Source organism: Eucalyptus grandis, chromosome 3 (assembly GCF_016545825.1).
Source record: "Eucalyptus grandis isolate ANBG69807.140 chromosome 3, ASM1654582v1, whole genome shotgun sequence".
Taxonomy (NCBI): domain Eukaryota; kingdom Viridiplantae; phylum Streptophyta; class Magnoliopsida; order Myrtales; family Myrtaceae; genus Eucalyptus; species Eucalyptus grandis.
This window is the reverse complement of record NC_052614.1, coordinates 17,350,463-17,366,282: the sequence shown is the minus strand read 5'-3', so window position 1 is coordinate 17,366,282 and position 15,820 is coordinate 17,350,463. Positions and strand designations below refer to the sequence as shown.

Below are 15,820 nucleotides of genomic sequence, written 5' to 3'. Positions count from 1 at the left end.
GCTGGAGTTCATATCGAGCCCTACCGTCGGTCACCGCCCGTGTTCGTGGTCGAGCGACGAGCACCGTCAAGCGTGGCAGTTCACCGGAGCAAGGGTGGAGTGCCGGCCGTTTCTTCGTGCTATTGGGGATTCAAAAATATTGAACTCAGTGGCTGAGTATGTGAAACTGAAATAGGTTAGTGACGGATGATGACGTTTATAGCATGATAGGTCATGTTTTGGCTTGGAAATGGTGTTGGTTCTGAGTTGAAAACTCAAATTTCGCATCCGTATATCATGTGTTTGCTAAAATGTCTAAAAGAAGACCGAAAAGTTCTCATGTTCACGCCCTAATCGATTACTGTTTTTGACGAAATTTTGATGAAACAAAGCCATTTTTCTGCTAGTAATGGTGTTATAAGTCTGCGTGCATGGTTTTTGGACAAAAATTCGTTTAGAAACCGAATCGGAATGCTATTGTAAAAGTCTGCATATCACATGTTCGACAAAATGCCTGAGAGAGGGTCGAATCACGTTCTTCGTTGAATCTCAAGAACTACTTCTTTTTCTCTCGTATTGTTTGAATCTCGCTTGATTTTCGGGTTTTTCTACGTGTTTTCATGCGATTTCGTGGAAAGGATCGATCGTCGTCAAGTTGGCCGTGAGTCCTCCTCTTCACCGGAAGCCTTCCCCTCGCCGGTGCACTCTGTGGTTCAAGGCCAGCCCGGTTAGGCTATTCTTTCCTCAAATTAGCATTTTCGTGCTTGTTTGTTTGATGAATAGTTGGTTTTAGAAATTTAGGATCCGTACGTTTTTATTTCGTTGAATATTTGAGGTCGCCGGAATGAGCGGCCTGAGTTGGTGGACGTGGGTCTGGGTAGATGACCGGCCGACGATGGAGGTCCGGCAGCGGCAAAAAGACAAAAGAAAGAAGAAAAAGGAAAATTTTCAAAAAAAAAAATATTATGAAAATATTAAAATCGGTTTTAATCCGACGCGGGTCGGATCCGGGTTTAGGTCGGATCGAGTAAAACTAGTCCGAGCCCATTCCCCAAATATAATGATAATAAATTAATTAATAAAAAATTAAATGGAAAATTTCGGAAAATATTTAAATAAAAATTCAGAAAATGATGAAAATTTTAAAATTTTAGGAAATAAAAAAACTTAAAAATTCAAAAAATTATTAAAAAATTAGAACTTTAGAAAATCAATAAAAATTTGGGAAAATCCGAAAATGTCATTAAAAATAAAAAAATTCGAAAAAAATATTTAAAAATTTTGGGACAATCAGAAAATTCATAAAAATCTAGAAAATTCAGAAAATCATTAAAAATAGAAAAACCAGAAAATAAAAAAAAATTATAACAATATTAAAAATTGAGAAAATTCTGAAAAATCAAGAAATTCTAGAAAAATTGGAAAACCCTTTAAAAATGTTAAAACCTAAAATTGGATAACCTTTTAGGGCTTCACAATAGGGATTCTTTTTCGGCTTTGCAATAGGGATTCTTATTTTGTTTTGTCTTGTTTTCTTTTTCAAGGGCAATTTGGGATGCTAATTGACTGCGCCTTCCAATATTTGAATGTCATTTCCTTGTTCTAAGATGGTTAGGACAAACCTTAGATTTTTTTTATAGATTGCTACGACGTTAGTTAGCATATGATTAGATTAGGTACTAAAAGGAGACTAACGTAATTAAGTTCTCGAGTCCAAAATCTCTAGTTGCGTAAGTAGTAAAGGTATCCTCTTGTATCTTACTGGTTTCTAGCCAATCCCAAAAAGACTAGTGGCAACTCCTTAATCAAAATATAGACTTAATTGATTAAAAATTTGAATATTCGATGTCGCACGAGATATGGACTTATGAGAGTTTGAGTCATCGGCCCAAAGTTGATAATACCTCTAAACTTAACAAAAGCTCTCTCCCCTATGAAAGGGGTTAGGTTGTGACAACTTGGCGACTCCACTAAAAAGATGAGAACTTAGGCCTAATTAACTTGATTGTGTGTTATTTAATTTTTTTCATAGCAGCGCATTCAAGAAGTGAGGTAAGTCCACTAATCTCGTGTTAAATGTTAGTGTGAGTTGGAGTAATAAGAGGAATCTAAAATGTTTTCGTAGCAACGCATTCAAGAAAAAGGTAAGTCCACTAATCTCGTGTTAAATGTTGGTGTAGGTTGGAGTAATAAGAGGTGAAGTCTTTGTTGACACCTTATTTTGTAAGTTGGTGTGAGGAATGAATGATTATGTAGATGATTTTGAAGTAGTGTTTGGATATAAACCGTCGTTTGCTTTTAGACATGCTTCAACAATATACCTATGCACACACAACCTGCAATCAAACCCCGGCTGAACCCTCAAGGAACCATTAAGGTGTTGAGAATTGATTGGACCACACGCAGTTTATGCCAATGGGACAATCATTCCCAACCCTACTCATTTCCTCGAAAGAAATAGGTCCGATCCACCCGCAATTTGTGACATTTGGAAGGGCTTACTATTTTGTTGAGGTGGGAGCCTTAAACCTATAGTACACCTTACCCATGTGTCGAAATCTCACAAAGTCATGCGCATATCTATGTGATTGAAACTCCGTCTCACAAATCCATTGTTTATGCGATTCTTATTCTTTTACATTACGATCATTTATTTTTTTATGATCCATGGCAATTAATCAAAGCATCCTCTACCGATCGAGATAAAATGGGAAGATTGGATATTCAAGTCATCCTTGTCTTTGATTGTCCCTGATGAGGCTCTTGATTCTGTAGGATGACCACACAATATCAAGAGTACGTGTAAGAAATGCTAGGTAAGCTCAGGAGGTTCTTCAAGATCGATTATCAAGCTAGTTAGTCCAAGCCCTATCGTATTTCTAGAATCATACAACTTCAACATTCATCTTCAGTAGATATGAACTAAGCCCCAACTTATGAGGAGTACGAAATCGCCATTGATATCCACTCCTCTGACAAATTAGTGGAACCACTATTAGGATTGAAACTCGCAAGTGTCTTAGTGGATTTTTCAGGAATTAATAGGGTCAAAATTGAGAAGGTTTTAAAAAATAATGCCAATTTTTGCCCTTTATCAGTTTTGATTGATAAATTTTTAAATTTTCCTCAAAAATTAGGTTCCCAATCTGCTAAGGCGTTCGTTCTAGCGATTTTTTTTATATTCCTAACTTCAAGCACAACTTTAAACCTTTGCTAGTTCACATAGTGTGACAAGTGTGCATCAAATGAAATTTTACCAACATGATTTTAACTGAGACCTTTTTATCACTTTACCGATGTAAGATCAACAGAAAAGGAAATCCCCATGCACATGTCGGGTCTGTAGTTTGTTTCTCACCTCAAAGATTTGGGTCCTCTCATGCGCATAGTGACCCAGTATATTTACCCATTCGAGAAATTCATTCCAAGGCAAAGCTGCATACCTAAACAACCCTTTTGCCTATGGATGTGTTACCTCGAGTATATTTCCATAAAATAAATCCAATGGTGGCCAGGATAGGCCAAATCTCATGAAGTGCGCCTTAGCTGTGAAGTGGACGATCCTATCTCATTATTGAGATTTTCTAGAAGGACTTCATATTACCCCTTGAGAATAGTCCAATAGTACGATGCCCTTCAAGATGCCGCCACCGGGCTATTCAGATTCAAGATCCTGCGCAAAGATCTGACAGAAGATTAAGTAGCTAAATTACAAGAAAAGTTTGATCACATCAAATGTGCTTAGAAATGGTGCCCACAACAAACCATCACGCGACCTATAGGTTTGGAAGAGGAGATGAATATCCACCACGCATCGAGGAGTATATAGATTGCCCCTTCCAAACATGTCGCGTGATGGTTTGTTGTGGGCATCGTTTCCAAGCACATTTGATACAATCAAACTCCTCTTGCAACTTAGTTACTTATCTTCCCTTAGATTTCCGCACAGGATGTCAAATCTAAATAGCCCAACTTTATAGGATGGCGCCATCTTTTGTAGGGTGCTATATTATCGGACTATCCTCAAGGGGTAATATGAAATCCTTCTAGAAATTCTCAATAACTGGATAGGATCGTCCACTTCACAGTTAAGGCACACTTCGAGGAATTTGACCTATCCTAGCCACTATTGGATTTGTTCTATGGAAAGACACTCGAGGTAACACATCCATAGGCAAAAGGTTGTTTAGGTACCTTGCCTTGGAATGAAGAGTATACTTGATCACTTTGAGTATGCGCATGAGAGTGCAGATCTTTGAGGTGAGACATAAACCACATGTATAAAAGACCGATAGATGCATGAAGATTTCCTTTTTTGTTGAATTTAAATCGATTAAGTGATAAAAATGTCTAAGCTAAAATCATATTGGTAAAATTTCATTTGATGCATACCTGTCTAACTATGTGAACCAGCAAAGGGTTCAAAGCTATCTTTGAAGTTGGGAATATAACAAAACCGCTAAAACCTTAGCAGATTGGGAACCTAATTCTCGAGGAAGGTTTGAAAATTTGTCAGTCAAAAATGATGAGGGGCAAAGATTGGCGTTACATTTTAAAACCTTCTCAATTTCGACCTATTGATTTATAAAAAATCTGATAAGGCACTTGTAGGTTTTGATCCTAATAGTGGTTCAATTAATCTGTCAAAGGAGTGGATCCAAATGGCGGCTTCATACTCCTCATAAGTTGGGCTAATTCATAACGACTGAAGATGAATGTTGAAGTTGTATGACTCCATTAATGCACTAGGGCTGGGACCATGCTGACTTGATAATCAATCTTAAGAGCCTTATGAGATTACCCAGCCTTTCTTGCACGTATTCTTGGAATTGTGGGGTCATCCTACAAAACCCTACCCGAAGAGCCTCATCAAGGAGCGGGATGATTTGGATATCTGACATTCCCATTATATCAAGACCAAGAGAGGATGCTTTGATTAATTGGCATGGATCATGAAAAAATAAATGGTAATAATGTAAAAGAATAAGAATTGAGAGAAGTTAAAAAGAAAATACGGAAACATTGGGTTGGCGAGACGGAGTTTCAATCATATAAACATACACATGATTTTATGAGGTTTCGACGGCTAAACGAGTAGGGTGTATTATAAGCTTAAGGCTCCCCTCTCAACGAAATAGTAAGCCATTTCCAATGTTGCAAACTGCGGGTGGGTTGGACCTATTTCTTTCTAGAAAATGAACGGCATCAAGAATGATTGTCTTATTGATGCAAACTACATATAGTCCAATCAATTCTCAACACCTCTTAAGGGTTGCTTGAGGGTGCAACTGAGGTTTGACTCTAGGTTGTGTGTGCATAGGTGTAGTGTTGGAGTATGTGTAAAAGCAAAAACAACAATTTATATCCAAACGGCACTTCAAAGTCATCTACATAATCATTCATTCCTTACACTAACCTACAAAACAAAGTGTCAACAAAGACTCCACCTCTTATTACTCCAACTTGTACCAATGTTTAACACGAGGTTAGTGGACTTACCTCACCTTCTTGAATGCGCCGCCACGAAAACACATTAGATAACAACACAATCAAGTCAATTAGGCCTAAGTCCTCATATCTCCAATGGAGTAGCCAAGTTATCGTGACTTAACCCCTCTCGTGAGAGCAGGGAACTTGTGTTAGGTTTAGGGATATCCTCAATTTCGAGTCGACGACCTTCCCTTAACTCGAGCTCTCTCAAGCTCATACGCACAACATCGAGTGTTCAAATTTTTAATTAATAACCATATGTGAATTTTGACTAAGGAGTCACTACTAGCCTTTTTGGGTTTGGCAGTAAGATATGGGGGGATATCTTATTAATTTACACAATCAAAGATTTTGGACTTGAGGACTTAATTAGGTTAATACTAAGGCTAACGCTCTTTTATTACCTAACTTAATCATGTGCTAATTAACGTCATAGTAGCCTATTAAGAAAAATCTAAAGTTTGTCCTAATCATTCTAAAACAAGGAAATAACATCCAAATATTGAAAAGTGCAATCAATTATAATCTTAACAAAATAATTTCAAGCTTCCTAAATAATCCCTAAAAAAGAAAACAAGACAAAGTCAAAACAAGAATCCCTATTGTAGAGCCCTTAAGGCTATCTTAGGTTTTAGTTCATTAAAGGGTTTTCCAATTTTTATGGAATTTTTATGAAATTTTTTATTGTTCATTTTTTCTTTAATTTGATTTTTTTAATATTTTTCTAATTTTTTGAAAATTTTAATGATTTTTCGGATTTTCTAGATTTTTATCAGCTTTTTGTTCCAATTTTTAAATATTTTTAGAATTTTTTTAATGAATTTTTGGATTTTTTTTTATTTTTAATGATTTTCTAAAGTTCTAAATTTTTTATTAATTTGTGAATTTTCTAAACTTTTTATGAAATCCTAAGTTTAATAAAAAAAAATTATCATTTTCTGAATTTTCAGCTTTTATTTTTAAAAATATTTTTCTGAGTTTTTTAGTTTATTTATTATTATTATTCTCGGGAAGCAGGCTGAGGTCGGGTTATCCAATCCGGCCCATTGACCCGATCCAAACCCGGATAGACCCGCGTCAGATCAAAATCGATTTTTTATACTCACATTATTATTTGTTTTATTTTTTTTATTTTATAATTTTTTCTTCTCACCCTCTTGTCCTTTTCCACATTTCGTCTTTTTTTCCGTGCACTTACTAGGGGTGTTCAACGGGAACCGCCCGAACCGGGAACCGGCCGGACCGGACCGAACCGGTCGATTTTGGGCGATTCCCACGGTCGGCGGTCCGGTCCCCGGTTCCTAATCTTGGAACCGGTGGAGGGTCGGTCCGGTTCCCGGTTTCAAGGTGGGAACCGGACCGAACCGGACCGACCGGACTGGACCAAACTTTTATATATAATTTATATACATAGAATTAATAAAACATATAAACATGATAACTTATTGCAACCAAAATTGCAATTTGAGGTAGCAACCTCTTATGTGGCCAAGAGACCATTAAAATCCTTTTTATTACTCTTTTATTTATAGAAAAAATCTCGTTGATAGTTTCGACGTGGGACTAAGACTTCAAGAGTTCCCCGTGAATCACACAAGTGAAGTTTGAATATTTTGCACGTGGAACACGTGTGATTAGTTTTGTTGAATTGCCCAAAATCGAATTGAATTGATCAGTCAAGAGCGCGGTCACTCTTTAGTTCTTTAGTGCAAAAAAGTATAGTTGATTTTTTGGACCGGACCGGACCGAACCGATGGAACCGATGGTCCGGTCCGGTTCCCGGTCCTAGGACCAAATGGTCCGGTCCACGGTTCGCAATTTTGGGAACCGGTGCTCCCTGTCCGGTTCCCGGTTCCAAGGTGGAACGGACCGAACCGGGAACCGATCACCCCTAGCACTCACGTTCTTCCTCCCCGACTACTCTCTTCGCCTGCGACTTTACCGAACGAAGAACGCCGTGCCATCGCCTCGGCCAACGACCGTCCGCCAAGCCACCATCATCTACCCGCCGTCCGTCCTGACCGGCAACGACCGACGCCGGCTGCTCACTCCAGCGACCACGAAATGTCACAGAAAACACCCCTCACCTAAACTACGGTTTGAACACCAGAAATTCCATAAATCAAACATACACAAAGGCACTAAAAAATGGGGAGAGACGCTGACTCAAACGGCCTTGAACCGTGGGGCTCGCCGACGTGGGGAGGATAGCTTCGACAAAAGGGCATATGCAAGACCGGCTCAGACGGTGCAAAGTCACATGAAAGCACATCAAAACACGAAGAAATCAGACAAAATTCGACAATATATGAACAATCAAACATTAAACCAAGCTTCAAACGTCGATCAAACAAAGTATATTTCGGGGTTCCATTGAGGCATCTTATTGAACATATGTCATGCGTTTCGAAAAATATGTTCTCAATTTATATTTCATGGCGAAACGAGCCTCGATTTCAACATACAGATCTCAAGTTAGCATTATCGATCACGGATCATTCTTAGTTCTATGTGAGGTGCTCAGGATCTTGCAAGGAAAAAGGAGTTTCAGATCTCGGGTTCAGTGGGGAGTGCAAAAATGGGGTGTTTGTGTGACGGGCTCCTACTTGGTTCGGGGATGGAGCTTCTACTGTTGAATGGTCACTGATGAAGCTTCAACGAACGACGGGCAATATCCTTTCTCCTCCAAAAACTGTGACTGAAGCTTCCGCACGGCTATGTGTAGAATGGTGGCCGGCGATCACGGTTGAGGAGGGGGGGTTTCCTCCACTACGCGAGCACCCTTCCTCCTCTATCCTTCCTCTTTCCTCTCGATTTTCTCTGGTTTCCTTCAGTAGCAACCTCTATGCAACCTCGTCTTATCAGTGTTTTGGTATCGGTGTTTGGGTACTCTATCCTTCCTCTTTCCTCTCGAAAGCAAATGACCTCGTCTTCTTATCAGTGTTTTCACGGTGTTTTGAAAAAAGAATAATTTTCTTCACTTTGGAATACTTCGAGCTTCAATAAGAATTCACATGAAGTTACCACAAAAAGATTGATGCAAGTGAGAGCGAAAGCATCTCTCTCATCCTTTTTCTCCAAATATTGTCGACCAAAATCAACCATAATTACCCCATTGCGGGGTGGTTCTTGAAGGGATATTTTTGCAAAAATTCTCTACATTAAAAGGCTCAAATAGGCTGACTATGGTTACCTATGATGTATATGATAAAGGAAAGAAATGTCTCTTTTCATTTTGATCCGTATACCAGTCGCGAATGAATTTCATGTCCTTAAACAACATTGCTCTTTTTTCACTCAACTCTCAAAGTGGTAAAATGACGTGTTTGGGAATGGCTCACCTTTCTTTGTTCTAAGTATTTCTCCTTTAGCATAATTAACATCTCAGTTTCATTTGGTCGAGATCATCTAAGTAGATTAATCTTCATTGGGAATTTTGACTCAAAATGAATGATCCACAAAGTCGAAAAACAATTGCTAAGAATATTGGCACTTCGGCGACTTTTTTTTTAATGAAAAATAACATCTACCCTCGATGTGGCGGTTAAGTGACCTCGACAGCATGTTAAATAAACGTATCACAGGGAATAACAGTCGAAAAAGATACAATGGTGCCCCCCCTCTTTCACCTTAGTTTCTTTCACGCGAATATGTCTATTTTTGTGAGGTTGTTCGATCGGCACTTCCATGATTCTTTGAAAAGTCATTTAGCACCTACGAGTTAAGAATACATATACATGTGTGCATGATGTGCATGGTGGAAACAATACGAATGACCTAAATGACTCGGATCGCATCAAGAATCACTCTTAAGTCCCCTAATTTCATTCATGGAAAATATTTTTCACTGAATCAGCATTTACAAGCTTTAGCAACTCTCGGCCATCCATTTCTACAAGAATTAGAGCATCATCTTCTTGATGACATATGAGCCTTCATAGTTCAGAGTGAACTTCCGGTACAAGTTCAATATGATAGACAACACTTTTTTCAAAACAAGGTTGTCCACTTGAAAATGCCTGGGTCGAACCTTGCGATCAGAGGACCTTGTCATGGCATAAAACATTGAGTCTTTTCTTGTCAATTATATTTAGTTGTTCATATCTCTGCTGTGTTCATTCAGCTTTGGAAAGTTTAACTTGTGAGAGAATTCTCAATGAAGGGAATTCCTACCTCTACCGGCAAGACTATCTCCACACCATAAACCAATGATAAAAGTGTTGCCCCGATCAATGTGCGTATTGAGGTCCGATACGCTATCAACGCACATGGCAATCCATCGTGCCAATCACGATAATTATCCACCGTCTTAGACAAAATCTTCTTTATATTCTTATTACTTGCCTCTATAGCCTCCTTCATCTGCGGGCGATAAGGTGACGAATTCAAATAGCGAATTTGGATTTCACAAAGCAACTCATCCACAATTTTGTTATTCAAGTTCGACTCATTGTCAGTAATGATGACTTTAGATACGCCATAGAAAGCAATGATGTCACAACGAATAAATTTGGCCACATTTCTCGCAGTGACATTGGCATATGAATTCTCTTCAATCCACTTTGTGAAGTAATCAGCAGCTACCAAAATAAAGCGATGCCCATTGAAGGCTTGAAGGTTAATTGGACCAATTATATCAATTCCCCACATAGAAAATGGCCATGGCTGAGACATTAGATGCAGTTTGTTTGGTAGCGCATTAATATTATCTCCATAAACTTGGTAGCAATGATAGCAATGATAGTAATAGACATGATTAATATAATCGGTTTCCTTGCTTACCCAAAATACTCTAGTCTCATGATTTTTCTTGCTAACAAGTGGCCATTCATAATTTCATGGCTCTGCATAACATACCATTTTAGAGGAGCTAATTTTTTCTTCCTAGTAAAAATGTTTTTATGACCTTCAATACGAGCTTCTGCTGGACGGCGATGCGCATGAATGATCGAGGACGCAGCATACTTGGAGCACTTCAACAGGCGAATCTCCGTTTTTTCTTCGATTTTTGAGCATTGACCGTTTCTTTTGTGCCCGAATTGTGTCGGTGACGGATAATGTCAATGTGTACTATCGTTAAGGATCCAATAAAGACAACTTTTCATTAAGTTCGTTTCTTTATGTGCAAAATGTTTTAATTCTTTGCCCTCCTGAAGGGACACTAAGCCTACCTCTTTGTTGCGGGTTATGGCAAGAGACTAGAACAGGCTCCGCCAAATAGCAGTTGAAACCAGTCGATGAGTGGGGGCATTTCTTCTTGGTACTTAGGATTGTTTCTCCTAGGTCAGCTATTAGGTAACCGTGACATGGAGAATTAGGAAAAAAGCATGAAGCTCTTGGAAAGATTGTCCCTTGAAGCAAGTTGAATGGAGCTGATCAAACATTTGTGACTATGTACGTGGCTCAAATCCTTAGGCACGAGTGTAGCAGATTTCATGTTAAATGCTGCTTGTCGCGAGACTCCACCTTCCTTGAAGCTACTGAACTTAGTTAAATAAGGATGCAATAAGGAACCAATATGTAAGGCTGGATTAGACTAAAAAGTCATCCATGTAATTAGGAGAGACCTTTGATGAAGAAGAATAAAAGGAAAGAAGTTATAAGCCAAACGAGTGCAACAAATAATAGTTATATCACTTGAAAACCTCTTATGGGTAATGTTCTATTTGAAGTGACTCTTATATTTTGCGTTTATTTTTTTTTCGAAAATCTTGGGATGGAAGTACTTTAGTCACCTTATCATGAGTGTTCATAATATATAGGTTTCGATTTCAAATCAAATTCAATTAGCCCAAGCAACGAGTCGGGCCCGGGCTAATGAAACTCGAAATTGCCCATCTCTGGCCCCAATCCAGACTAGTCCATTGTCAACTCTATGGACTATAGTCAAGTCACAGGTGTATTTAACCACACATCGCATAAACCTTTCATGATTCATTAAACCCTTGTAGTCTTGGACTTTAGCTTATGAAAATATTAAAATAGATACCTTTGCCTTTTCCACTTCTAAATTTTCTGCAAAAGAAAATATGTAAATGCGAGTGCGAGGGTGTCGTGGACTGGCGTGAAAAATCAAAAATTGCTCGCTCGATTCCGCTGTGCCAACTTTCTTCCATTTTTCTCTGTCGTTTTCTCGCGGAAGGTGGTGATCCGGCTTCGAACTCGCCTCTCCATCGGGAAATTTTCCGTCGCTTTCTCGGGAAAATCTCCAGAGGACTGATCGGACGAGGCGAAGACGGTGAAGGCAGCTTTAGGCGAGTTCCTCTTTCTCCGCTGAGTTCGGATCGTTTCGTGAGTTCGTTCGTTCGTTCCTCTTCTCTTTCGTTCCAATCTGCCGTAGTTTCGATGCGATTCGTTCTGCTACTGAGGTGGTAAAGCTCGTTTCGCTTCCTTCGTTTGCGGTTGGGTTTCGCTGGGCAGAGGCGTTGCTGTTGCGCCGGCTTGAGCCGTATACCCAGTGGGTTGCTGATGAAATGCATTGGAATGCCCTGCGATGCGCTTAATTTGACCCCCCAGCCGCGAAATGTCGAACAAGGATAAAGGCGATGGATGTGGGTTTGTTCATATGAGGGGCGGCGATCCCATTTGTAGTTCCTTCAATGGTTTCCAAATTCTCTTCCTTTTTCCAGTTTTCTTAAGTTTTCTAGGCATGAAAATGGGGTAATGCGGGAAATTTATGTTGGTGGAGCTGACTATTCTGAAAATTAGATGAAAGCGGTGGCTTTGGGACTTAAAGGGAGATGATGCTATAGCTGGTTGTCTGTGTTCATGTATTTAGCGAAGTTCCGGTAGTACAAGTTAGTAATTGTCAGTTGCTGGCTGGAAGTAATGCTACTAGTATTTGCTTTCTTGTTGTTCCAAGTTTGTTTACCTATGACAATTAGGAGTACTTCTGGGATGCTGTCTGATTGTTCATGAAGAATTTGTGCACGCCAGTGGGCTCATTCAAATTCTTTGCATATATAGACTATAGAGTAGTGTGTGCTGTTAAACCATTTTTTCATTTTACGTGTAGTTTCTCCAGTAGTCAGAGTTTAACTTTGCACGACATAGTAATCTTTAGGAAGTGCTTAGTTAGTATGAGTTGGTCAGATGCCGCGACTTGCCGCCTCACTTTTTTAGTTCCGCACAATTGGCTGAGATCTTTTATTAAACATGCAATGCATGATGTTTGTTTCCTTTTTTCCCTTTTTCGTTGTGTTAAGATAGGAAATTTGATCATACGGTATCTGCTGACGTTGACAAGTAGTTGAAATGCAGTTTTTCGACGGCCAGTTTCTGCAATGAATTTAGCAAAGTTACAATACTAAGAGCGAGACAATAAGATCCACCAAATCTTCATTGATTTTGAGAATGATCAATGTATTTTTTTCTGTGTCTGGATGACTCTTGTGTTCTTGCCAATATCACTGTTGCCGCCAGACTTATATCTAAAAATCGGTAATTTGAACTCACTGTCCTTGGCCTTCTTTAATATCAGCTTAACTTTGTCTAATTCTTAATGCATAACAGTGTACAACTCCTGCTGAATGCATAAATTACATCATACACATAGGTATGTATAAAAACCAGCTGCAAGAATTGGCTCAGAGAAGCTGCTTCAACTTGCCATCTTATTCTTGCATCCGGGAAGGACCTGATCATGCCCCTCGATTTAAAGCTACAGTCAACTTCAATGGAGAGACTTTTGAAAGCCCTACTTTCTGCTCTACACTAAGGCAAGCAGAACATTCAGCAGCTGAGGCAGCTCTAACCACACTTGCTACAAAGGGTCCATCTAGAGCATTGGCTGCAAAAATTTTGGTAGGGATTAAACAGACGATTTAGTTTCTCTGTCTTCTGTTACATCATTTTACTTTCTTCATCTGAAACCTTAATCAAATGAACTACTTCTATATGGCTATTTTGTGAACACTTCATGCTGTTAAATAGACTAAATACACTAATAAATTGTTTTTTTCTAGATATGCTTGTATCATTATCATATGGGCTTGCTGTGCAGGATAAACCTGCAGTTTACAAGAATTTGCTTCAGGAGACGGCTCACAGAGCTGGTTTGAACCGGCCTGCTTATTCTACTATTCGATCTGGACCAGGCCAACTTCCTGGTTTCTCATGTACAGTTGAGCTAGCTGGAAAGAGCTTTACTGGGGAACCAGCTAGAACAAAGAAACAAGCTCAGAAAAATGCTGCCATGGCTGCTTGGTCTGCCTTGAGAAAAAGTATGCAATTCTTCTCACCTACCCTTTTTTCTCCCTTCATGTCCTTCCTTCCCTTTTGTCTGTCTATTCTTGCTTTTGGAGTAGAAGTTGGGATTTAGCCTGTCATAAGCTCAATTTCCAGGGACCTCTGGCGATGAGCATTAGTAGTGTGTGGCTATGGAATATTGCTAAATTTCTGACTTTTATAATGCATTGCAGTGTCTCAGGAGTCGATGTCTTTCTGTTCTTCATCTAGTCCGCTGGATTCTAAAGCTAGTGAAGAACAGGAGAAGGTTATCGTCACTCGTTTCCTTTCAAGTTTACTGCCATCAGAGTCAGAGTCAAAAGAAGTGCAAAAAAGACAAATAAGATCAGTCAAATCCAATGTAGGAAGCTCGTGTCCTTTGCAGTATCAAAATTGGGCATACTCAAGTTTTCCACATGAGATGGTAATGTATCCAATGTGGGAGCAAGAAAAACTACTACAACAGCAGCTTCACTTAGCGAGGCTTCCCATTCCTTCTACTATACCATCACCTCAGATTCTTCCTGTCACGCAATCTGTGGTTAGCCCAGACAGCTGCCAGTATTTTACAGCAAGGCAGCTTTGTTCTCCTGTCTTAGGGCCCAAAATTGCAATTGCCACCTCGGTCCCATTTTCTAGTTTCCCAAACCAAGTGATTCCCGATTCAATGAGCAGCAGACCCAGAGTGACCTTTCAAGAGATACAGGAGGAGCAAGTTGAAGAATCATCAGGCTTTCCGACAACTGTTACTTCAGATTCACTTGTTCCTAGAAGCAGCGGAAGTGAATTAAGAATATCGGGACAGGATCCTTGGAATGTCAAAGAGAAAGCTCAGTTACAAACTACGGATAGATTTAATTCTTCTCCCCTACTTCACAGACCTCAGTATCCTCCAAGAGCAAGTTTAATTAGATGCTTGAGCCAGCCTTCTGCAGTGGAATCCGGAATGGGTCGATCAAGTTGCAGTGTGCCCATAGTACAGCACAGACCACAAAATATGGCTCCCCATATGCATGCTTCCCCAAGAATGAGAACAGGAGCTAATTCATATTCGGCTAGGCCAAAACCCAAAGGACGTAATGTTGAAGGATTGTGTCCTCATTTCTTGGCACCCACTGTTCAAATCCGTTCTGTTGTACCAGTGTGTTCAGCTCCATCATCAGGAAGAACACCGATTTCCCAGCCGGACGACCAGTCGAACGTCTCCGGAAATAGAACGGCAGAGCCAGAAGAGGTGGTAAGTTTGGAGCTAGGCAAACTCCAATTATGAGAAGGAGACAAATTTTATAGTGAAGTAGATTCTTCCTTCTAATACCCTTCTCTCTTAGGAGCATTCATGCTTGTTGGAAGTTGTTTAAATAAATCTTGTAATACTGTCTCCTCGATGGGAATCCAAAAATTTTATAACCGCAAAGTCTGAGGAAATCATCCATCTTTCCTTCCATTATCAGCTCATGTCTACCGGATCTAATTACGAATTATTTAAATGCAAAAGGTGCAAAGTCGACAAAAATGTTTGAATACAAGCCATTTAAATTAGAGGACTGAATTTCGACCTAAAATAAAAAAATAAAAAAAAAATTAGAGGACTGACTTAGGTACCAACCGGAATCTGATAGATTACTTTGTTAAAACAATTCCGTGTATCAATTTTAACATCTCTAATATTACTAAGTTCCTTATGCCCTGAATTCTTCAAGCATGGAAGATGCCTAGTTTCTCATTGGTACATGACATTGCTGCATTTAGAATTTATGAATCGCAATTCTTTGCACTTTATCGCAGATCATCCAATAATCTCTAGAGCTCAATTTGCGACTTGTGACTACAATTATTAATGCCAATCATATGTTTTAGATAGTCATTTTGAATGGAAGCAGGAGGTTTTGGAGAGATCCCGACAATAAAAATTAGTACGCAGCATATTGGCAAGGCATGTCCTATCTGACAAATTGTGTCCCTGAGCTAATCGTTCGACGATTATATTCATGCATTTGGATATGAGATGCATTATATTCGCAAAAAAATGACAGATTCAATAATATGTTTGGTTCAACAAAGAAAATTTAAGAATCGTGCCTATCATTCTATGGGCCTGGCATAGAATGTACAAAAAGCACATGCT

General features: G+C 39.3%; 1 protein-coding gene across 3 annotated transcripts; it reads left to right on the top strand.

The window, feature by feature from the left end:
* Positions 1–11,495: 11,495 nt before the first annotated feature.
* Positions 11,496–15,120, top strand: LOC104415488 (double-stranded RNA-binding protein 3). Of its 3 annotated transcripts, none has more exons than XM_010026791.3 (4): positions 11,496–11,723; positions 13,025–13,272; positions 13,472–13,691; positions 13,890–15,120. In XM_010026791.3, exons 2-4 carry the CDS (start codon positions 13,027–13,029, stop codon positions 14,963–14,965), a joined length of 1,542 nt encoding a protein of 513 aa, XP_010025093.2. In that variant the 5' UTR covers positions 11,496–11,723; positions 13,025–13,026; the 3' UTR covers positions 14,966–15,120. The 3 variants fall into 3 exon arrangements, with proteins under 3 accessions (XP_010025093.2, XP_010025092.2, XP_018717484.2); XM_010026790.3 differs by having other exon boundaries at positions 12,982–13,272; XM_018861939.2 differs by lacking the exon at positions 11,496–11,723 and having other exon boundaries at positions 11,742–13,272.
* The last annotated feature ends 700 nt before the right edge of the window (positions 15,121–15,820 follow it).

Coding starts and splice junctions, on each gene's coding strand:
- LOC104415488 (XM_010026791.3), top strand. CDS start 13,027: ATGTATAAAAACCAGCTGCAAGAATTGGCTCAGAGAAGCTGCTTCAAC. Junction 13,273..13,471: donor CATTGGCTGCAAAAATTTTG/GTAGGGATTAAA, acceptor CTTGCTGTGCAG/GATAAACCTGCAGTTTACAA. Junction 13,692..13,889: donor TTGGTCTGCCTTGAGAAAAA/GTATGCAATTCT, acceptor AATGCATTGCAG/TGTCTCAGGAGTCGATGTCT.